Genomic DNA, 21,334 nt, shown 5'->3' on the forward strand with positions numbered 1-21,334 from the left:
ACCCTACCTATCTGAAACACGGTTGACTCTCGAGATACTGCGTGAGCTGCGAGCGGAAGAGCTGGCTAGTAATCGGTTTGCCGCTCTTGGTGTCACTTAGCGGGTTGCTTACTACCGTCTCCACGTAGATCTGTGAGTAGATATACCTGAGCGTGGGTGTCATGTCACCCGCCTGATTGTCCGTCATCATCACGAAGCGCAGGCCACTGGGCGTCTCGTACTGATGACACGTGTACGAGTTGGTCTGGTATCGGTGCATACTTTCTGGTACTGTGCTAGCGCCTGAACCAGCAGACTCTCCCGCTGCGAAAGGGTCTACGCTCGTTTGTGTTGTCGTCGTGGGAGCGATCTTCCCTACAAATTCCTTGAGCGAGAAGAGCAGGCCAAAGAGCAGACGCTTTTCCTCCTCTGGGTCCGAGTACGTCACACTTTTGCCGCCGGAAACATTCCACTTCTCTTGGTACAGGCATGACCCTCTGCGCGTGTAGATGTAAAAAGAGAAGATCATGATCGTCACTCTTCCTCAGCTCAAAGCAATAAAAACAATGTGTTCGAGTTTGGTGTGTCAACACATGTGGTTAAATCACTAGAGATTTGTATCAACACGGTTGCCAATGCAAATCTCACCCACCACAACAGCATTGGCGTCTCGGTGATAAGCAAGGTTGCATCGAAGGTATCTCATACTCGGCACCACCGCACATTCGGACATGGGAATGGCGCTGGAACAACTCTTCGTGCGCGTCTCGGACGCGCCGGAGGTCTCTCCCAACAGCGAGTCATGCGTACAGCAGGTGGCGCGTGTCTGCGGACTCTCTGCAGCCGCACGCGACGACGACGTCAACCTCTGCACGCTCTCGGGTTTCGCAGACGCCAAGCAGCAACTAGCGGTGGCGTGTATGCTGCACTGGCAGCTGCAACAAACCAAAGAGAGTGGTGCCACCGTCTCCGTAAGCGACTCTGCCATGGGCACGTGCTTCTCGCTGGCGGAGCTACTCAACTGTGACAAGACAGCGCTAGAGACACCCGATACCGACGCCGTGAAGGTTCTGGACGCAGCAGCATACGTCCAGCAGGTGCTAGAGCAACATGAGGAGGACACCACAGTACAGATCTTGGACTGCAGAGACGAAAAGGAGTTTTTGGGCCTCACTAGCGGCAAGGAAGTATCAGGACATCTCGAAGGTGCAAGAAACGTGCCATTTGCGTCCATTTTTACAGGCTACGAGACGGAGAAGAGTGGAGAGGAACCTGTTGCCGATAACAGTGGCGATGGAGCGTTCTTACTTCCTGTGGAGAAACTGCGAGAGTTGTTCGCAGTGAACGGCATTGATCTAGACAGACCTGTTGCAGTCATTGCCAGTGTACCATCTGAAGCTGCTGCGGTTGCCACTGCGTTGCTTCTGGCTGGTCATTATGGTTGGATCGCGTTTTGCTCTGAAGCACTCACGGACGCTTTGATTGCGTCATTCCCGTCTTCATTCACTGCCGACATTTTCCACGAAGGTCGACTGCTTTACAAAGACGACAAAGGAGGATTCGATCTCTCTTCGCAGTCGAATGAAGTTAATTTGACTCCAGAGGGCAAAAAGGAGGTGGAAGAACTGGAAAAGACCTACAAGGACGAGCTCAGTGGGAAAACAAGCAAGAAGAGCGCTCCTGGCGAGCAAGAAGAAGAAGAAAAAGTGGAGGAGACTGTGTGGATTAAGGATGGTCACCGTTTCTTTGACATGCCGTCGCCTGTCAGCAAGAGCGAGTTCTTGGACGCCTCCAGAACGATCTTCCGCGTGGTATCCTTCGTGCTGGCACCTTTCGGATTCCCTGCGTCGTTGCGCAAGAAGCGCTCGATCCAGGAGGTTAAAACGCAGTGCGGGTCGCTTTTTCAGGACGTGATCGAGGTATGCTCCGATCTCATCTACCAGGAGAAGGAACTGAATGAAGGCGCAATGGCTATGAGTGTGCACAAATGGGTGGAGGAAAAACATGATCACGAATGCACTGCGCAGGTTAAGGCTATCAACGAACTCTGGGAAGTCCTGTACACGCCACCTGCAGTGGTAGAAGTGCCAGACCTCAATGAAGATCATGTGTTGGAGCTTGCGACGAAACTAGAGCAGAAATTACGTGAGCTCGTGAGTCAACGAACGCCGTGGGCGTTTGATAGTGTATGTGAAGAAGAAGTAGAGTTTAGTGATGAGGAGAGCGAATTCGACCCTCAAGAGACGGTGATCGATCTGGAGGAAGAAGGTCTTAGCGGTGAAGACCTGGATGAGATGGACAAGAACGGTGGAAATGACGATGCTACCGAGGAAGGTGCTGCCGATAAAGATACTACAACTGAGGCGGAAGCAACCACCGAGCAAAGCTCGGTCCATGTAGAGCAAACGATCGAGAAGGAAGCCACGGTTAGTGAGTCGGCAGATGGCACAGATGAGTCTAATAAGGAGGAATTTACTCCTAAGAAGGAAGATATCCAGGAGGAGGAACCCGATTGCAAGGTTCACGGTGATAATGACGAAGAAGCTGATGTCGAGGAAGCCACACAATATGCAACGGACGAGGAGAAAAACAAGAATGAAATTGCTTCTGAACAGGAGAAACCACAGCTTGTGGACAAGTTAAGAGAGAGCTGGAAGCACACGTATCCGAGTGTCGTTTACGCGCTGGGTTTCATTCCTCAGGATGTGAGCACAAACCACAAGAAGTTGAGTACATTACAGATCAAGTCATTTATCCAGGCTGCAGCGGAGGCTTCGTGGGGTGTCATCAAGGACGAACCCAAGCAGCTCAGTCAGATTGAATTCCAGGCACTGTGCGACACCCTCCACGACGAGAAGCGAGAGCAGCTCGCAGAACGCGTGACGGAGGCGGAGAAGTCTCTCTATGTCCTCAAGCATTTCCTCACTCGCTCGTTAAAGACGGATGACTCCCTTGCTGACAAGCTGGTGAGTGTTCGTGAGGCCGTATTGGATGGTGACATTCGTCGGCGATCAGGACGCTACCAAGTCGCATTGGCAGCGTATTCCAAGGCCTTCGAGTACCTCCCGCTCTATCACAAGGACCTGGAGAACGCGATAGTTGGCCGGGCCAGGAGTTTCCTCGACTTGAACGAGTTGGGTCGTGCGAAGACTGAAGCTCTGATTGCACTGAAGTTAAACCCGTACTGTGTCGGTGCCTATGAGTGCTTGGGAATCGTCGAGGAGAAGGCTAAGCACTTTGAAACAGCCATGCAGCACTTTGTGACGTCCTTCATTCTCGATGGCTCGCGTTCGGCGGAACACGCCGAGTCCATTGATCGTGCGTCGCGTCAGGTGGGTCGTCGTGTGGCGAAGAATCTGTTCGCGAAGATGGAGAAGAAGCACGAACTTCCGTCGTCGTGGCTGGTGGACAGCTACTTTGAGGCATTTGAACACGACGCTGATTACACTGCGCGTGTGCCATTTGATATTGCGAAGAAGGAAGATGTGGAGCAGTCGGATCTGGACGCACTCACGCTACTCCATCGTGCGATTCATTTCAAGCGGAACAAAAACTACAGTGCAGCTCAGCGTGATATCTGGACGCTGGTCGCCAAAGACATGGAGGCTGAAGGCCTTACGGTAGAGGACCGCGCTTTGGCTTTCAACCTGCATGCATCTCTGCTGTATGTTGTGGGCGATGTACACACGGCTATCGAGGCCATCAACAAGAGTTTGGAGCTGCAACCAACGCTGGTGAACTCACTGGTAAAGAAGGGTGGTTTCCTGGCAGAACTTGGCGAGACGGACGAGGCCACGTCGTGCTTTTCCGAGGCCATGGAGCTGGACTCGAACGAGGCAGATGTGCATTTGCACTTGGGACAGATGGAGCTTCTGGACGGCAACTACTACAAGGCCGCGCAGTGTCTTCGTCGCTGCATCTCGCGGTCTGATGCTCTGCCAGTTACCCACGTGTCGTACGGCATGGCGCTCTACAAGAGTGGGTCGACGTACCAAGCCAAGGACGTGTTCGAGGAGGCCTCGAAGATGTTCCCGAAGTCTGCGGAAGTGCATTTGTTCTACGGCGAGGTGCTGGCTGACCAGGGCAACTATGCCAACGCCATGCGCCACTTTTTGACGGCGTGGGAGCTGTCGCCGCAGTGTCCGCTGCCGTTCTTGAACGCTGGGCGCGTGTATGTGGGCACCAACGACCCTATGCGTGCTATCGCTCACTTTAAGCAGGCGCTTGAAGTGGATCCTCGTTGCAGTTCGGCGCACCTGGACATTGCTCAGGTGCTTTTCGCACAGGGGCGCACAGATGAGGCGTTCGAGCACTTTGAGGTGGCTGCGTCCTGTTGCCGCTTCTTGCCCGAAGTAGAGGAAGTCTGTGCTTGCCAGGCGATGGCTAAGATGCAGCTCAAGGTCACGGAGATCCTAGGTGTTGAACTGCGCCACATCATGCGCAGCAAGTAGATGCATCTGCTGGCGTGGGAAGCTGAAGTTGCTTTGCCATTTCAAGTAGACATGGCTACATCCTCTGACAAGTTATATACAGTGCGAAAGGTTTTGAATTCATGCTTTGCTGTTTTCCATGGCAGGGGGAAAGCATCAAGCGTTCACGTACGCGACTGTCGTGGGCCTCACGGGCGGTGCTGGCTACGTGCTGAAGCGCCACATCCCGTCACTAGTTGGTGGCGTTGCGCTAAGCGTTGGATTTCTTGGCGCAGGGTTACTGGTTCTCACGGACACCATCACCGACCACCATTTCGAGCATGGGACGTCGCTGGCCATGTCAGGTATCATTGCGAGCGTAATGGGACGACGTGCAGCGCTCACGGGTCTGGCTGCGCCAGCGTTGATCGCCACGGCTGGCGCATTGTCGGCGGGCTACCACGTTCACCAGCTCAGTAATCCACCCCGCAGATTGCGCTACATCCCCGGCGCCCCACCCGTGCCGAGCAGCTACGACTAAGTGCCAGCCATTAAGTGTGTATATCCGTGCCACATTCATTTTTTTCAAGTAAAAGAAAGTGTCAGCTAGCCTCCGTAACTTTGTGCGGATCGCTCGTGAACTGATATCATTTACGCCGTGTTTTACGCAAAGCTTCGGCTTTTTGAATATTCACGAGGTACCAGTAGGACATCTTCATAGATGTCGGACTCCGTGTTTTCGTCAAGAAGAAGCTTCTGGCCTTACTTCAGCAATAAAAAATGAAATAACACGTACATGTATTAATACAATAAAAGGTTTTATTTTCTCGCTGTACTATTCAATATGCCAGTCTCGAGGTTTTTATGGAGTAAACACTCCGTTATACGGTATTATACATGTACCGCGAATTGTGAAGTGACATCCAACTCAATTCCGATTTCGATTGCTTAGGACGAAATGGCCCACCATGCTACATACACGATGGCAGGCGTGCTTACAGCGGGCGGCGTTTTCGGCTACCTGAAGACCAAGAGCGTTCCATCGTTGGTGGCGGGAGTGACACTCGGCGCGGGATTCGGCGTCGCGGGCTACTTACTCCAGAAGGGCGAGATGACCAACGGCCATGGTATGGGGCTACTTATGTCATCGATCACAATGGGCGCTATGGGTGTACGTGCTGTGCGCACAAAGAAGCCGCTCCCGGTATCGATTGCATCGCTCGGAGCGCTGTCAGCTGCGTATCACGCGCATCGCTTCACCGAGTGGCTCGGACAGGAGTAGAGAAGACCAAGTCAAACGTCTGACATCTTGCAAGCACTCACCGCTTGAATTCAAATGAAGTTGCCAATTGCCTTTTTTGTCGTCTTGCTTGTGTCCTTGAAAACTCAAGTTCTCTATTTTCATGAATAAATGTAAAATGTTGCCTAGATTCTCTAGACGGAGGTGCTCTGAACGGAGGACACACAGGCGGCTAGCATGTCTTCGAACATGACACCGGTCATATTTTTCGTAAGGTATATCGTATCCTCCACTCCTTCCGCGCCATCGGGGAACGCTGCAAGGCCATCTTTTACCCCTGGGGAGAAGGAGATTTCCACACGAAAGCGGTCCTCGCTGTCTTGAGGTAGCGATGGTGTTTCAAAGACACGGATCACGAGGTGGGCGAGGTAGTTGATCTCAGCGACGCGATCTAACGCACGTCGACTCCCGTCAGAGATGAGTTTGGACTCGCGAAAAACGTATTTGCGTTGCGTCATGTGGTCGTTGACGCTGATACCCATGCGCTTCAAGATTTCATTGCTGAATTTCTCTTGCTCAAGCGAAATATCGTACTCGTCGTCTTCACCGCCTTCATGCCGCGCACGCCACGAAGGACACTGGAAACGTAGCACATTTAATAGCGTGTGTAGATGGCTCTCGCTCGTAAAGTAAAGACGTGTGCGAACTTGAGTGCCGGGACTCTTAATACGCAGCTCCTTCGCGTACGACGGGTCCAAGCGGTATCCGTGATGCTCGACATCCTGATCAGCGAGGTCAACAGTGCCGTCTTCAACAGCATCTCCACTTCCGTACAGACTTCTCGAGGAAGAAGACGATTCTTCTTGTTCTGCTGATGCCGACATGACAGTCACGATATCGGCTCGGATTTTTGCGCAGAGTGCTTGCGAAACACGGTTGCCGATTGACTGCTTTTCCGCAATATCCATGCCATACTCTTGCGAAACATAACACCGTGCAAGCGCCTCAGCGAGCATGAATAGCTCAAGGCCGTATTTCCAGCCGACACTCGAATTGTGAAGAAGATCATACTTAATGCAATCATGCACGTCAGGGATTTTGCTCATGTTGAACGTGTCTGTCTTGGTCGAGTAGAAATCGCGATAGATCTTGTCCCAGCGCTCGAACATGAGCGAGAAGGTCTCACCCATGTACAGTGGAGTCGCTTCATCAGCCTCTGGATAATAACAAATAAATAACAAACATTAGTTTCGAGCACACGTTATCTATCAAATGGTCTGCAAACTCACGCTTGTCTTGCACACGCTCAGCAATTTCAGTTCGAAACTTGCGAACAAGCTCTAGCAGACGAACCAGCGCTTCCTTCGGGTTCTTTATAATGTCCAGCGCCTGGATGATAGATTCCGTCTTCAACGGTGCGATTACAGCCTTCATCTCTTCGATCGAAGAGTAATCTCGCTGCAGTAAAGCCCTCAGCTTGGTTTTTATTGTCATCATCTCCTCGTTAGCGTCAGCTTGTCCCGAGTGGTCCAGCATTTTATTGGCATCTAATCACATGAACATTTGCAGCACGTGAGATTAAATAAATTACGGCGACATGACATGAAGCAAAATAGACATTACCTCTTCCCAGAGTTGTGACGAGGCTCACGAGGATAGGTGTTAGATCGCCTTCGAGCTCCAAAAAGCCTTTAGCAAATGCTGCTGCAGTCATTTGCACACGACCTTCATCTGATGTGAAGATCTTTAAGTCGTGACGGAAAGTCGAATGCAAGCGAAGCAAACCTCCTTCTTCGACTTCAACAGGATACAAACTGTTTCTGAACGACTGTCCCAGCTCTTCTCCTTGCCGCTTACCTCTTTCTGTGAGGTCACCTCCCCACTTCAGGATCGTAAGGACTTTCGGTTTCTCAGCTCCTTCCGGGGCTTCAGCATACGCTGCAGCTGCAGCAGCGTAGCTCTTGTGCGGCTTAAACTGCACCTTGCGGTTGATGCCAGCAAATTTCCATCGCTCTAGCACGCGTTTCATCTGGAGTAGCTTCTCAAAACTGTCACCTCCTTCATCTTCCCACACCGCGTCCTTTGAGCCGACACCAGGCGCGTATGCCTTAATGAGGCTACGCACCAGATCTAATAGCTCTTGTAGATCTGCGACCGCCTTCACCTTCACCTCATCATATTTGCGTTCACTACGCCGCTTCTCGTAGAAGTTTACAAGATCCCTCTCCCATACAAGCGTTTTCAGCTTCTGTTTCGGTGTACGATCACCATGACGCACCACGGCGATGACACAGCGTAGCTCCTCACGATTCTCGTCGTCAGGTGGATAGCCAGCACTGCTGGCACTAGCTACGCTCGATTCGGAGACGTCCGACCCAGAACTTGGTCGTGTGTAGTTGTGCCAATCGTGACCTCCGTTGCTCATGACATTTGGCTCTGTCGCGTACTGAGGACACATCTGTGTACCCATCGAGGTTAACGAATTGGCACGGCGTTGGCGAAAGTACCGCGATCGCAGTGCCGACACCAAATAATTGTGCAAGATGAGTCCGCAATCATCGTAATATTTCTTTGAGTTCTTCACGAAACTCCAACCGTTCACATCGCACACGTACGAGCTGCCGCGAACACGCAGCAGGTCGAAGCCACACACCGTCTGATGGAAAGCCAGACACACTTTCCTCGCCATGTCCTTCTCCGTCGAGTTCAGGATGACAGGATAGCGGACTTCCTTGCCCGCAGAGTCTCGCACCACGCGACCATCGAGCACAGGAGACTTGCGGGCTTCTGCGTGGCCGTAGCTCGAGCCTACCGTGTACACCTTGACGTCGGTTCCTTGTGTATTCAGGAACTCCTCGTAGATATACGAGCTATCTCTTCGGACATGATTCACATCCGGGTAAAACTCGCTTGAGCGGTCCCCCACCTTACGAAAAAGACGTTTACTGCCTCCACCAGCACTGGTTGGGTAGTAAAGGTAGACGTTGTGGTCCTCCGCATCAGCTGGTTTCTCTACGAAAGGCTTGTTAATGCGCACGCCGTTGATCTCCACGTAGTTGTCGTGTTCAATGAGCTCGTCTTGTTTACCGCAGGGTAAATCTCGGTTCGCAATGACATGGCGCGGCACTTGGATGCCGTGTCGAGTGAGCAGTGCGTATACCTTGCGACGGTCGAACAGGACGTGTTGCATACCTAACTCGTTGACCAGTACGGGCCGAACACGGCGCACATACTCTTCGGCCTTCTGTAGTGGGAAGCCAGTTGAATAGAACGAGATGAGCGCGTCACACGCCGGCCAGGCCTCCACGGGGCGGTTGACAATCGTTTCGTCGTCGAACACGAACACGTCGAACTGCCGCTTTTTCTCAAGGCGCCGCAAGATCTCGCGCATGGGTTTGGAGCGCGTCTTCTTCTCCATGGCACATACACCCACCACGTACTTGGAGATGCTCGGCGGAGAGCACAGAGGCGGCGGTGAGCACGGAGGCGACATGGATGCCAGCACAGACGGCGGCGCCACTGGGAGCGACTGCGTGCGCTCCATGGTGAAAATACAGAGTGATGGTCCTGAAAGTCGAGATAGGTCTGCCTTTACTGTTCTAGTGACCAGCCGCCGTTGCCATGAAAATGGAGGGTCTCGCGGGTGGATCAAAAGCTAAAGTGGTGCTTTGAAGCGAGCACGCTGCGACAAGAAGAGAGAATTTGTCCAATGAACGCACGCGTCTATTTATAAATGAGACAGCGGGGTGACCGCTTCAAGTTGCAGATTGATGGCACAGCCATTTGCGTATAATACAGAGTGAATGTCCCGATGGCAACCAAACAGCAAGCCCGTGTCGATTTCGTTCGCGTTGCCTCGGCGAATTTTCGCTGAATCTCCATCTTGATGTCAATGAGAATCACGCACGTGGTGCTGTAGCAACGCTTCCGATGCGTCGGACTTGACATGTCAAGCGGTTATGGTGAGAATTCGATCATGGAATTCACGTACGAAGGGACGCGATGATAGACAGTGACATAGAGCTGGAGCTCGCAGCCGAGGTGCGAGCTCTGCGTGGGAAGCTCCGCGCTCGAGATGAGGAAGTCATTGCACTGCAGGATCAGGTGACAGCCGTGACGACGCAGCTCCACGAGACGTCAGAAGAGCTGGTGTGCCGCATGACCTTCGTGGCGGACGCTATGACACAAATCGAAACCCTCGAGGCACAGGTCGCCGAAGCCAAGCGCAGCATGTTGACCCGAGAAATGCAGCGACACGAAGGCGAACAGCGTGAAAAAGCGCTTGAAGCCGCGTTGCAAGGTAAAGAAAAACAGTGTGAGCATTGGGAGAGCGAATTTCACCGCGTCGACCGCGAGCTTTCAGTGCAAAAAGCTACAGAACGAGAACTCAACATCAAGCTTGAGGAGAAAACCGACGAAGTGTGTGCCTGGAAGGCCAAGCTTCAAGCTGTCGCAACGTCAGTTGACGAACTCAAGCTGCAAAACGCAAACTTTCGCCAGAAGGAGCGCGAACTGGTGTCCACTCTACGTCAGAACGTCGAGGCGGCGGAGGCGACTCAGCGGTCGTGGAAAACCCGGTTAGCGAAACGGGAGCTGAAGATTGAGGCACTTCGAAGACAGTGCCAAGATCGTCAGGATGAGCTGGAGCGTGTCGAGCGTGAGCGTATACAAGAGAATGAGGAACGTGAGCAGGATAAACTTGACGTAACAGAACAGCAACTCGACAAACAAAAGACCTTGGTAGCGCTGAGAGAGAAAGTGAGAAAACTGACTGCGGTCGCAGAGAAGGCTCAAGTAAAGGAAAAACTTTTCCGGAAGGAAATCTTCCGGTTACGTGAAGAACTTTTACTAAGTGAATCACAGCGCGAGACGGAGCATCGACGACAAGAGCAGCTTGTTGAGGGCAAAGAGAAAGAGGTGGCTTTTATTTGGCAAAAGTATGTCGACCTCATGCCCCTTGCAGACGATGATAGCTAAAACCTAAAAATGAAAAAGAAGTAACTAGTATGCGTGAGATAAGGTCATGCACTTACCATTAAGGCACAGATGCAGTGGTTTCGAGCACGCTAGGACTTCAAAAATAGCAGCAGCAATAGTCATGCCTTGACTGACTGGTTTGCGTTTCTATCTAGGGAGTAGGCGCACTCGGAGGGGAAAGCTTAAGCCGTGGCGGTATTAGGACGCGGCGGAAGAGGCTCGTCAACTTGGCGTGTGTGAATTTTGCGCACCCGGGGGATGAAGAGGGGCGTATTCAGTGTGCACAAGTCCGTCGCATTCTAAGATACCCTTCAGAATGGAAGATCTCGGTTTTTTTAATGAGCGCGAGGCGGAATGCTTCGAACGTGAAGACACGCTGGTACGTCTTGCTGAAAACAAATGCTTGCTTTTCGGACCACTGACATCACGCGACGCTCTTTAGTCCCAATCGGATCTCGAAAAACTCAATGTAGACGAAAACATGCCGGAGATGGAGAGAGCTGAGAAGCTTCTCAAGATGGGGTTAGACAAGCAGAAAATTAGCATCTTGAACTCGATACCGAAGATTTTGGCAAGCAACAACTCGAAGGCAAACCTCAGTCTTATTCTGGATTGCATGAAGGTGAGGATAGTTGCTTACAATTACAAACCCATTTTCTTACTTTTTTTCTCATTTTTCAAAGGGTGTGTGGCAAAAGTATGAATCGGAGATTAATGCGGACGCTGCAGTTCTTCTGGAGTTATTCAACGGACTGGCGAGCTTAGCATGCGCAACAGTCGATGGAAAAGTACTGAGCTATCCGACTGTCACATTACACGAGGAATATGCTCAGCAACTTGAGACTTGCTGGACGGAGAAGAAGAATGCGGTGTTTCTCCTTTCGGACGAACAGGTCACAAAGTTACTGGTTCCTTTTGCACTCGATATTATCGCCGACATCCAGCAAAAGGACTACGCTGAGGAAGCTAGCTCAGTCGTTGTTGCACTCCTTCCACGCATTGGCACTGCACTGAAGAAGACACAGGTATGGAACAAAGCAGAAGAAACTGTACTCTATTATGTTCTGACACTTTTGTTTGTTGTAGATTCTTCGAGTGGCTATAGAGAAGGGGGATGTTTCTCAAACCCCTGGCTCGAGGCTTATCTGTTGCCTCGTTCTAGGCGCCGTCACCGCTTTGAACCTCTTGTCTGCTCCAGATATCGAAGGGCTTTATTTCCAAAAGGTATGCTTTTGCGCTTAGATTTTAGTTTTATTTTATGATTCGTAACACTTCTTTTGTTGCTAGATGATGTCGTTATGCCAAGACACAGATGCGGAAGTCCGCAGATGTATGTGCATTCAACTAGACGGACTCGCCCGGGCAGTCGGGTAATAATTTCCTCCTGGTTTGTCAATGTGCTACCGCTTACGCATAGGTTGCTTTAAACAAACAGAGAGGAACATGCGTGTAAGGAGCTACTACCAGAGCTGTTGGAGCTGCTAAATGATGAAGAAGAACAGGTCCTGTATATATTTTTTTATTGAAAATCCTTGTGCTTGAGGTTGACACCCGCTACTTGCCCATCTCTGCAGGTCAAGCAAACAGCCTTTCTCACGCTACTGTCATTATTTGACTTTTTTCCAGCTCGCGACCGCACCAAGCAGATACTTCCCGAGTTTGTCGGGATAGCTGAGTCACTTCCAGACTACCTCATTCCATCTCTAGCCGAGCAGTATGGCCAGCTTGTCACAAAGCTAGCCACGCTTAATCATCTCGGAAACGACACGGGTCAAGTGCTTTTGCAAGGTTATTCGAAGCTATGTTCGCATGAAGAACTGGAGATACGACAATACTGCGCATATAATTTTCCTGCCCTCGTGAAAGCTTTTGGGTCTACGTATATATCAACGTTAATGGACGACTTGCTAACTAAGTTGGCAAGTGATCCCAGTGAAGAGGTACAGTGGGCTCAGCTCTGGATTATTAACGTATCAGCCTCATCTGGTTTTTCATTTGCAGGTTCGGCATCATATAGCTGCTGGAATCCATGAAGTTGCCACACTGTTAGGACAGCAACGAGCGATGCGGTACCTCAAAGCTTTAGTACTGAATTTGATGAACGATGAATCACCGTTCGTTCAGGGAATGGCAATATCTCGAGTGCCACAACTGCTAGCTGCTATGCTCAACCCCAGCGACGAGGATCAAAAGGTAGCATTTATTCTACTTTTGATGACATGTTTTAAAGCTAATCCTCTATGCACTTCTTAGACTGCGATCCTTGATTCGATAATCAAGTCGGTTGTCGAATACCATGCTATTTTACCACCAAGCCGTAATCGAGACCAGCTCGTGCTTCTTGAAACAGTGCATAGCTTTCCATCGTGGTTTTCGTCGACACAAATGTACGAAATGGTGATTCCGATTATATTCGATTGCATCGAAGATGGCGCTCGTCCAGTCCAGTTACTTGCTATGCAAGTAGTGCTCAAGTGTATTCGGTATAATGACACTGCCAACCATCGATACTCCCTACTCAGCAGGCTACGGACAGAATATGGTCACTCCAAAAGCTACTGGCGTCGAATTCTCTATCTCGACGCGTGCGTCTACGCGCTGACCGTGAATAGTAGACTTTATTGCCAACGCAATTTTCTCGAGGTAGCTATTGATTTGCTTGACGATCCCGTGCCCAATGTTCGATGGAAAGCAATATCTCTCGTGCCTCTTTGGAAAAACGCGCTTTGTTATTTATCAGACGAGAAGTGTCTAAACCGGATCCGACAATTCTTGGATGAATCAACTATCGATAGTGACCGAGATGTCGCGAATGCGCTTCAAGAGACTCGCCAAACTGTGGAAACCAGTAGTATCGGACAGCAACGTCGACCCCAAGACGATGCCGACGATAAGCGAAAGTTGAGTGAAGAGGAAAACTTGGGGTTGACGACAGATCATGAGGATTCCTCGGCAGACTCAAAGTGGTCAAGTATGCTTGAGTACACTTTAGTTGTAGGGAAAGACGGCCAAGTGGTTCGACGAGCTCGAGTTAAGTCATTCGACCTGGTGAACAAAATCGTCCGAGTGCCTGGGAAAGACACTGGGCGTTCAGGTACAATGAACATGAGTGGCGGATTGGGAGGCATGTCCAGTGGAAGCAGCTCTATGACCTTGGCGATGGGAATCGGATCCAAGTCTGACTCGAGCAAAATGAAGGCAACAGTCCCGAAAACGTCCAATAAACCCGCACCACCTATAACAACGCTTCCAAACTGTACAACAGCTCGACCTGGGCACGCAAAGATGCCACAAGCAGTCAAGGCTGTCAATTCGACGGGTAAAGTGATAACATCGGGGGGCAAGAACTCTGGACCCACCCGCTCGGGGACCGGTTTACCTAAGGACAGCGGTGTGATCACTAAGATCCCCATAATTAGGCCGTCGGCCCCTGTTAAACGTGAAACGAGTCCGTCAAGTGGAACGAAGCCCAGCAGTGCCACCTTGGTGTTGGCACCGGCACCATCAAGCAGATTAGGAACAATAGACAACGGCGCTCTCAAACAGCAGAAAGCCCCTGGTATACCAGGAACTCCTAAACGCTAGCAAAGCAAGTAACCTTATCGAGTCTTCATCTGAGTCTCTGTTGATTTAACACATGAGCTTCATTTACTCAACAAGATATTTAACATCTGCGTTAGGCTGTTCTCGCAACGTTTTCGCGATATTTGTCCATGAACTTAGCGTGGAACTTGGCGGTTTTCTCGATAACCTCGTCCACGGCTTCTTCAGGTGGTAGAATTGTTGAGCGGAAATGCCATGTGCCCGCTCTTTGGCCGAAACCCGATCCTGGGACGACCACAATTCCCGTCTCGTCCAGCATTTGCGTGCAGTAGAACGCATCAGGTGCCATACCAGCTACCTTAGCGGCTTCAACGGCCTTAGCTGGAATCGTGACACTCGGAAATGTATACAATGCGCCTTCTGTCTCATTGCACTTGACTCCTTCGAGCCCATTGAAGGCCTTCACGAGCTTCTTAGCTCGATGTTTTAGTGACCGAAGCGTCCTGTCCCGTTGCTCTGCATAGCGCTGGTACGATGCATCGCCAGGCTGTGGCGGGTTGGTCATCATCCCTACCATTAACTGGCCTTCGATGTTCGAACACAAGTTCACCGACATAAGCTTATAGAACTGGTCCTTGGCACCCTCGTCAATGTTGACCAGCTCCATGTAGCCACCACGGCGACCACACTCGCCCGTGAAGCCCTTGGAGGTCGAGTGGAACGAGATCAGCTCCACGTCATCGTATTCCTTGCCCATATCGCGCAGCACCTTCTTAAATGAGAAGAACTTCTTGTCCTCAGCGTACACATTCTCCTGGTACACTTCGTCTGCTAGGATCAGGATGTTTTCCTTCTGGCAGAACTTAATGATCTCTTTCATGGCATCTGCCGACAAACACTGGCCCGTTGGGTTGCCAGGATTGATAACAGCCATCGCACGCACTGTCTTGCCTGCGTCACGGGCCTCCTTCACAGCACGCGTTAGCTCGTCAACATCGAGACCCCACGCTTTAGCCTCGTCCAGGTAGTAGCCAACCAGAGTACCGCCGTTGATGGCGATGGCCGCCGAGTACAGAGGGTATTGTGGGATGGGGGCCAGGATGGCGTCATTCTCGTCGCGGATCAGAGCTAATAGCGAGTTTTGTACAGCTGGACTGGCGCCGTCTGTGAGATAAATGTCTTCTGGGTCGGCTGGGTGACCGTCGCGGCGCTTCAAGAAACGCGCAACCTCCTGACGGACTACTGCTGAGCCCTTGCTATGGCCATAAGCTCCAGTGCCACCCACAATGTTGTCCATGTAAAACTTGGCGCGTGCAATGGCATCCGGCGGAAAGAGCTTCTGTGCCTCCGGCTGGTCCACAAGGCCCGGCACGTTGACAAGCGCCAGCACCTGGCGATGAAACTCGATGGGCTCCTGCTTGAGCACCTGCGGGTTGCCAATGTTGCACGGAATGACCTTGTCGAAGGGGAGCGACTTGTCACCGTTGGCCAGACGGTTCTCGTACTCGTTGGAGCGCAGAACCAGAGCGCCACGGACAGCGTATTCGGCCTTGACAACGTTAGGGTTGAACGTGCCTCTTGTTAGAACTTTGGCGCCATTGTCGGGCATGGTTACGCAAGAGTTGCTTGGAGAATAATTCCGCTTGGTCGCCAGCGTGCAGGTTCAGGAATGACACCGAGGTTTTCCAGCGATCGTGCGCTCCATTGCAAATCTTACATGTTGAAGCTGTTATAATGGCGCATTTCGATTGGTTGCACGGTTATGTCACAAGCTGTGACAGAAGCAGAAATAAGTTGCCGCGAAGCTCGCGGTCATCCCGCATATTGCGTGGCATTATCGCGCAGATGCTGGGGGTCGGCAAATGGAGATCAAGGCAACACTTTCGTCTCTGCACTCGTGCTGTTGCGTGCCCCTGCACTTGATACTGGCTCCAAGGCGATCGAGCCGACGCCACTCTATTCGAAGATCCAGATTGGCACTGCTCTACGCATGCAGTATAATATGAATCAAGACGCTTCTCTTAAGTCAAGTCTAAATGCGTGTACTACTACAAGCACGAAGAATGAACTGGACACTGTACAGTGTACAGCATTGGAAGCGTTACCAGTTGCTAACAACGTCTCTGCCAACACTGTTTGCAAACAATAACACGCGTACACAAACATCCTTCCTAGTTTTATCTGCATTGGGCTGACAAGGACCTTTGCGATCACTTCACTTGGTGACCGTGTATCTGCTTAAAGCCCTGTAGTCCCCCCCAGGTCGCCCACGGTGTGGACTGCTTATCTAAAACGCTTCATGGAGATATGGATGAGCGACTTGAGTCCACGCAGCCAGTCCTTGTGCTGTGCCCAGTCCGAAGCCGTGAGAGCCACGTAGATGGTCTGTGCAGTGCCAAAATCGCGTTGTCCGAAGCACACCACCATCTCGTGCAGTCGTGACACAACCTCCGGCGATAGAGCGCCGATATTAAGCTTGGTAAACATTATCTCCTTGCCCTTTTGAGTCTCCTGTAGTTGCTTCTGTTCCATCTGCACAAAAAACAAAGAAGATCTAGTTAGACACATGCTGTCATCGAGATTCCAATGATCTTCAGCGTACCATAGTGAGAGGGAGACCCTGGAGTTGACTCACGAGGTCATTGAACGCGTTTACAATAGGGAGATCCTGCGGACCCACGTTCTCAGTGCTTCCAGGCACAACGTCCGGGGGGAAGTCACCGGCCTTTGGGGCGGAGTTAGCGACTGGCGAGAGAGAGGCTGTGGTAGCATTCCCATATTTCAGTGTCAGTTCCTTGTTGCCCACACTGCTTACGAATCCATCACGTTGGTGGGAACTCATATCAACAGAAGGCTTGGCAATACGCGATGACCCCATCGCAGCAGCAAGCGGGTTTACCCCCGTACCTTGAGGAATAGAGGGAGAAGCTGGAGTAGCAGGCGCACCGAAGCCCGTTCCAGGACGAGGAGCACCACCATAAGCCGGAGAAGGTCCTGGTATGTGGGGTGTACCGCCTGCTGATGGAGGACCCGAGTACATCTGCTGGCGGCTACCTGACGACGACGGAGGGCCCGACGGGAAACCTGGCTGGGGCGGGTGTTGGCCTGGAAAGCCTGGTTGTTGCGGACGGCCGTAACCAGGCTGCTGTGGGGGTACCTGGTACTGCTGGGTCTGGCCTGGGAACGCAGGAGCTGCTGATTGACCCGGGAAGGGCGTCGGTGCCGGGTTTCCTGGGTACGGAGACGGCGTAGACTGGCCTGGGTATGCGGCCTGTTGCTGGTTGGGGTATCCTCCGGGTTGTTGCACTTGAGGAGGTAGGCCAGGCGTGGCGTGGTATGCAGGTTGCTGAGGCGTCGACTGGTAGCCACCAGGCCCAGGACGACCAGGGAAAGCTGGTGTCGGTGCCGGTGTGTGCTGCTGCTGGTACCCTGCATTCTGGCCACCGTAGGCGCCAGGAGTAGGCATCGGAGCGGCGGCAGGTGCCGGTGTTGGCGCAGCAGGAGCACCAAACTGGTTCCTTCCAGCCCCATAGGCAGGCTTGTTGCCGTAGCCTCTCTGTTGCTGACCAGCTTGGCGTTGCTGTTGTTGCTGTTGCTGTTGCTGCTGTTGTTGCTGTTGTTGCTGTTGTTGCTGAATCTGTGCTTGCGTTTGAATCTGAACCACGTCGAACGGGAACGAAGGTGGCTGGTAGCCCTGAGTGGGGTACGCGTTGAAAATGCGGTCTTTCAAGATCGCGCAACTGAGATCCGGGAAGCGTGCGTACTTCGCAGCAATATCCAGACGTCCTTCCGCAGCCATCTACCAAGGCAAAACAACATAAGCTCATTGCACGTGCACCAATAGGTTCTGGGACTCCAGGTACGTACCAGAGAAGCATACTCAGCGAAACGCTGGGCCACCTCAGGGCCCATAGATTGGTCAGGTTGGTCCACAGCCATCGCGAAGACAGACACCTTCTCCACAAGACGGTGGAGCGCAAAGGTGTGGCCGTGGGTGCAAGCCTCGAACGCGCTTTCCTTGCACCAGGCACTCACAGTCTTCTCTACATTTACAGCACACATGAAGCACAACGTAGCCGAGTGCAAATCGCCAGCAGCCTCTAGTCGAACGGCCAGTTTGTCACAAAGCGACGGGAACTCTTCGCTTTTAGCGTAGGTGCTCAAGATGGCCAGAGTTTCACGCCATTCAGCAAGATCCGACACCTCCACGAGCTCAGTTAGCTCGTTCTTGATGATAGCAGATACCACACGCATCACAGGACGTTGCTGGTGAGCAAAGAACGCACGCTGGGTCTTCTCCCAGAGCTCAGGGCCGCCACAGGAAGCAAGTAGCAGCGCGTCTGCTAGCTGGTTGTACGCCAAGCAGCAGTTGACAGCCACTTCGAAGTTACCCACCAGCAGCGCCTGCATCAACGTGCTCTCGGATTCTTCAGTGTATACAGGTGCAGGAACTGCATCCAGACGCTTGCTCTTGTCCTCATCTAGCGCAGAGGGAAGTGCAGCAGCTAATGCAGAGACGTCCGACAACGGCGAAGCCGGAGTTGTAGCAGCAGTGTCGTCAGTCTTCGGGTGGAAGCCAGAAGCGAACACGTCGTCCGCTCCCATACCAGACTACACAAAACAATCAACAAGTGAGCTATACGAAATAGAAACTTGGTTACATCCGCAGCAAAAGCGTACATCGATCCGATCGCTGAGCAGCGCTCCCGTCACTGGGTCCACTTGCGCTCCAGGAGCCTGTGCGGCCGAGTTAGCAGCTTGAGCAGCAGCAGCTGCAGCTTGCTGTGCCGCCGCAGCCTCGGGGTTAAACTTGGCGTTCAGTTCGTTAATCTTTTCCGCATCCAACCCCAAATGAAGCAGCAGATGCTGACGCGCATCCTTCTCAAAGAGGATCTTCATGAAGCTCCACACACTACGCTCTTCAGCTGTTGCTGCCGAAGTAATCTTCTGCTCACAATGTCCCTTAAAGTCCTTCGTTTCCAGGGAACGATCCAAAGCCTCCGCTTCCGCCACCAGTCCAGTGTCACTGATCACGCGTTGCATGTGAATAATACGGCGGTGGTCGGTATTGGGTCCCGCAGGTTCCTGAGGGTTGGCAATAGTCACCAGCTTGCCACCAAAGCCAAACGAGGCGCCGGCCGGGCGACGCATCCACTTCGGGGGACGACAAGCCGGGTTCCCACCGCCGGAAAGACCCCAAATCTGCAGCTTTCCATCCAGTGTGCACGTTGACGCAACTGCAGGAACTTGAGGCGACCACTGAACATCCCAACGACGCTGGCCAGCGAGCCCGCCCCCGAAGAATTGGTCCGATCCCATAGGAGGTGCATTAGGCGCATCTGAGGGGAATTCGACCACTGTCTTGCGTGAAAACAAGTCCCACAGCAGCGTCCGGTTGTCCTTGCCGCACGATAAGATGAGACCAGGGTCGTTGGGACACCATGACATGGATAGAACGCCGGCGGTGTGGTCGTGGAACTCAGCTAGCGGAGTACTCGTCGAGTTACGCAAGTCCCAGAGCTTAACTGAGGGATGCTGGTCATCACCCGAGGCAGTAGCAATCTGTAGCCCCTCATTGGGGTTCCAGGCAATTGCAGTGGCTGCTCCACGCGCAGGATCACGCAGCTCGCACCACGGTTTCTTCTGCTTAAGATCCCAGACAACGACCGAACCGTTCTGGGAGCCTGTGGCTAAGATGTAGTTCACTTGAGTGTTCCATGCCACGCTGGTGATCTCGTTGGCTTGAGCTTGGGGCGTGGAAGGACCTCCAGGCGTAAAGACACCGGGGCTGGCCAGTTTCTCAAGCGACATAATGTACACTTCACCATCGCTGCCTCCAGATGCCAACAGGTGCGCGCTGTCCTCGTGTGGGTTGAATTGCAATGCGTTGACAGCACCTTTGTGGCGCGTGATGCGTCCGATCTCGCAGGATGCAGGCGCGTCAGTGCCAGGCTCGCGATCCAGCATAAGCGCCGGGTTCCAGAGCGATACAGAACCGTCCGCCATGCCGCCGGCGATGATGCCGTACGGACACGTGTCGTGGTGGCGAGGTACGTCGCGCCAGGCAAGCGACGTGAATCGCGACGCCGTCTTAACGGAACCTAGCGTAATCATCTCGCGACCTGGGTCGCTCAGGTCCATGGAAACGAGCTTGAACTCGCCGCCGGTGTTCTCAAAGCCGACGCCGCCGTCGCCCTTGGAGCCGAGCGCCAAGAGCTCAGCACGACGCTTCACGGGGCTCCACGCCACCGCTGCGTTTGCCTGAATCTCCTTCAGCAGCGACATATTTCTCTATCTGATAGTACGCGTGTCCTCCTCCCTGTCCAGAGAGGTCGTCCGTGTCTTGATCGGGCCGAGCGGTGACTGTATGATCGCGGGATCGCGAGGGGGGAAAGCAAAATGGATCGATATACGGCCAATTGGAGCAGCGGAAAAATCTGTTTTGACCAATAATACGAGGACACACGCCGCCCGATCCTGCATCGATTGCTAAGTGCGGATGAGTGTGATTGGACAAAACATACTGACAGCAATGATATGTCGATGAGCTCACCTGCATGATCGACCATCCACCGGACTTCAAAACCATCATCGTGATGCAGCTGACTTTGAAGGAAACTATTCATACTTTACTGCTTCTCGGCGCTCTTGATATCGGATAGCACGATACAGCTGATTAAGAGTTTAAACTTAACTCTTAAAGCAACATAAGCACTTCAACATGGCGAGCTTTTGATGGACTTCTGTTTCCGATTCGCAAGTGAAGATCGACAGTATTGATATGTACACGTAAATGTATATAGGCGGTAGAGAGGGGAGAAATTGCACCTCCGAACAGTAGAGGTCTGAGCTGAAGTCCACATCAACAACAGCTAAGCTGTTGTGCTTAAAAATAACCTTTATTTACATGTATTAATTTGTTTCTGTTGTATAATTTGAACGGTACTTCGAAGTTTTAGCTGAACTTGCAGTTTTGAATTGCACTGGGAGACTACTTAGCATGCGATGTGAGAATGCAGAGGCCTTCATCAGACGAGTCCAACGGTGAGATTATACATATTGCAATATATGTTGCTTTTGAGTGTTGTTGTGATCGCACTCGCACTCGAAGAAGACTTGCTCACAACAAACGAAAAAAAGACTAAATTATTTTTTCTTAGCAGCTTTGCTCAAGTTCCTACTTCGT

The 21,334-nt window shown here is 52.1% G+C and overlaps 9 protein-coding genes across 9 annotated transcripts; 5 read left to right on the top strand and 4 right to left on the bottom strand.

Moving 5' to 3' along the window:
* Positions 1–7: 7 nt before the first annotated feature.
* On the bottom strand, positions 8–508 carry PITG_03586 (trafficking protein particle complex subunit, putative; the record flags this gene model as incomplete). The annotated part of the gene is made up of 1 exon (XM_002906598.1): positions 8–508. The coding sequence occupies one exon, from the start codon at positions 506–508 to the stop codon at positions 8–10; it is 501 nt and encodes a 166-aa protein (XP_002906644.1).
* A 202-nt stretch (positions 509–710) lies between these two features.
* PITG_03587 (Mitochondrial Protein Translocase (MPT) Family) lies at positions 711–4,430 on the top strand (the record flags this gene model as incomplete). Its single annotated transcript, XM_002906599.1, has 4 exons — positions 711–1,207; positions 1,268–2,256; positions 2,524–2,528; positions 2,607–4,430. The coding sequence occupies 4 exons, from the start codon at positions 711–713 to the stop codon at positions 4,428–4,430; spliced, it is 3,315 nt and encodes a 1,104-aa protein (XP_002906645.1).
* Positions 4,431–4,548: 118 nt separating this feature from the next.
* Positions 4,549–5,029, top strand: PITG_03588 (uncharacterized protein; the record flags this gene model as incomplete). Its single annotated transcript, XM_002906600.1, has 1 exon — positions 4,549–5,029. One exon carries the CDS (start codon positions 4,549–4,551, stop codon positions 4,927–4,929), a length of 381 nt encoding a protein of 126 aa, XP_002906646.1.
* Positions 5,030–5,329: 300 nt separating this feature from the next.
* Positions 5,330–5,750, top strand: PITG_03589 (uncharacterized protein; the record flags this gene model as incomplete). Its single annotated transcript, XM_002906601.1, has 1 exon — positions 5,330–5,750. One exon carries the CDS (start codon positions 5,347–5,349, stop codon positions 5,668–5,670), a length of 324 nt encoding a protein of 107 aa, XP_002906647.1.
* Positions 5,751–5,822: 72 nt separating this feature from the next.
* Positions 5,823–9,172, bottom strand: PITG_03590 (inositol hexakisphosphate and diphosphoinositol-pentakisphosphate kinase, putative; the record flags this gene model as incomplete). Its single annotated transcript, XM_002906602.1, has 3 exons — positions 5,823–6,844; positions 6,918–7,175; positions 7,252–9,172. The coding sequence occupies 3 exons, from the start codon at positions 9,170–9,172 to the stop codon at positions 5,823–5,825; spliced, it is 3,201 nt and encodes a 1,066-aa protein (XP_002906648.1).
* Positions 9,173–9,630: 458 nt separating this feature from the next.
* PITG_03591 (uncharacterized protein) lies at positions 9,631–10,605 on the top strand (the record flags this gene model as incomplete). The annotated part of the gene is made up of 1 exon (XM_002906603.1): positions 9,631–10,605. The coding sequence occupies one exon, from the start codon at positions 9,631–9,633 to the stop codon at positions 10,603–10,605; it is 975 nt and encodes a 324-aa protein (XP_002906649.1).
* A 316-nt stretch (positions 10,606–10,921) lies between these two features.
* On the top strand, positions 10,922–14,190 carry PITG_03592 (uncharacterized protein; the record flags this gene model as incomplete). Its single annotated transcript, XM_002906604.1, has 9 exons — positions 10,922–10,984; positions 11,048–11,227; positions 11,289–11,630; positions 11,692–11,829; positions 11,893–11,975; positions 12,041–12,107; positions 12,180–12,545; positions 12,607–12,798; positions 12,859–14,190. 9 exons carry the CDS (start codon positions 10,922–10,924, stop codon positions 14,188–14,190), a joined length of 2,763 nt encoding a protein of 920 aa, XP_002906650.1.
* PITG_03593 (alanine aminotransferase 2) lies at positions 14,068–15,806 on the bottom strand (the record flags this gene model as incomplete). The annotated part of the gene is made up of 1 exon (XM_002906605.1): positions 14,068–15,806. The coding sequence occupies one exon, from the start codon at positions 15,755–15,757 to the stop codon at positions 14,282–14,284; it is 1,476 nt and encodes a 491-aa protein (XP_002906651.1).
* A 172-nt stretch (positions 15,807–15,978) lies between these two features.
* On the bottom strand, positions 15,979–20,460 carry PITG_03594 (protein transporter Sec31A, putative; the record flags this gene model as incomplete). Its single annotated transcript, XM_002906606.1, has 4 exons — positions 15,979–16,680; positions 16,751–17,947; positions 18,016–18,759; positions 18,829–20,460. The coding sequence occupies 4 exons, from the start codon at positions 20,431–20,433 to the stop codon at positions 16,432–16,434; spliced, it is 3,795 nt and encodes a 1,264-aa protein (XP_002906652.1).
* Between the last annotated feature and the right edge of the window lie 874 nt (positions 20,461–21,334).

This window comes from Phytophthora infestans, genomic scaffold (assembly GCF_000142945.1).
Source record: "Phytophthora infestans T30-4 supercont1.4 genomic scaffold, whole genome shotgun sequence".
Lineage (NCBI taxonomy): Eukaryota > Oomycota > Peronosporomycetes > Peronosporales > Peronosporaceae > Phytophthora > Phytophthora infestans.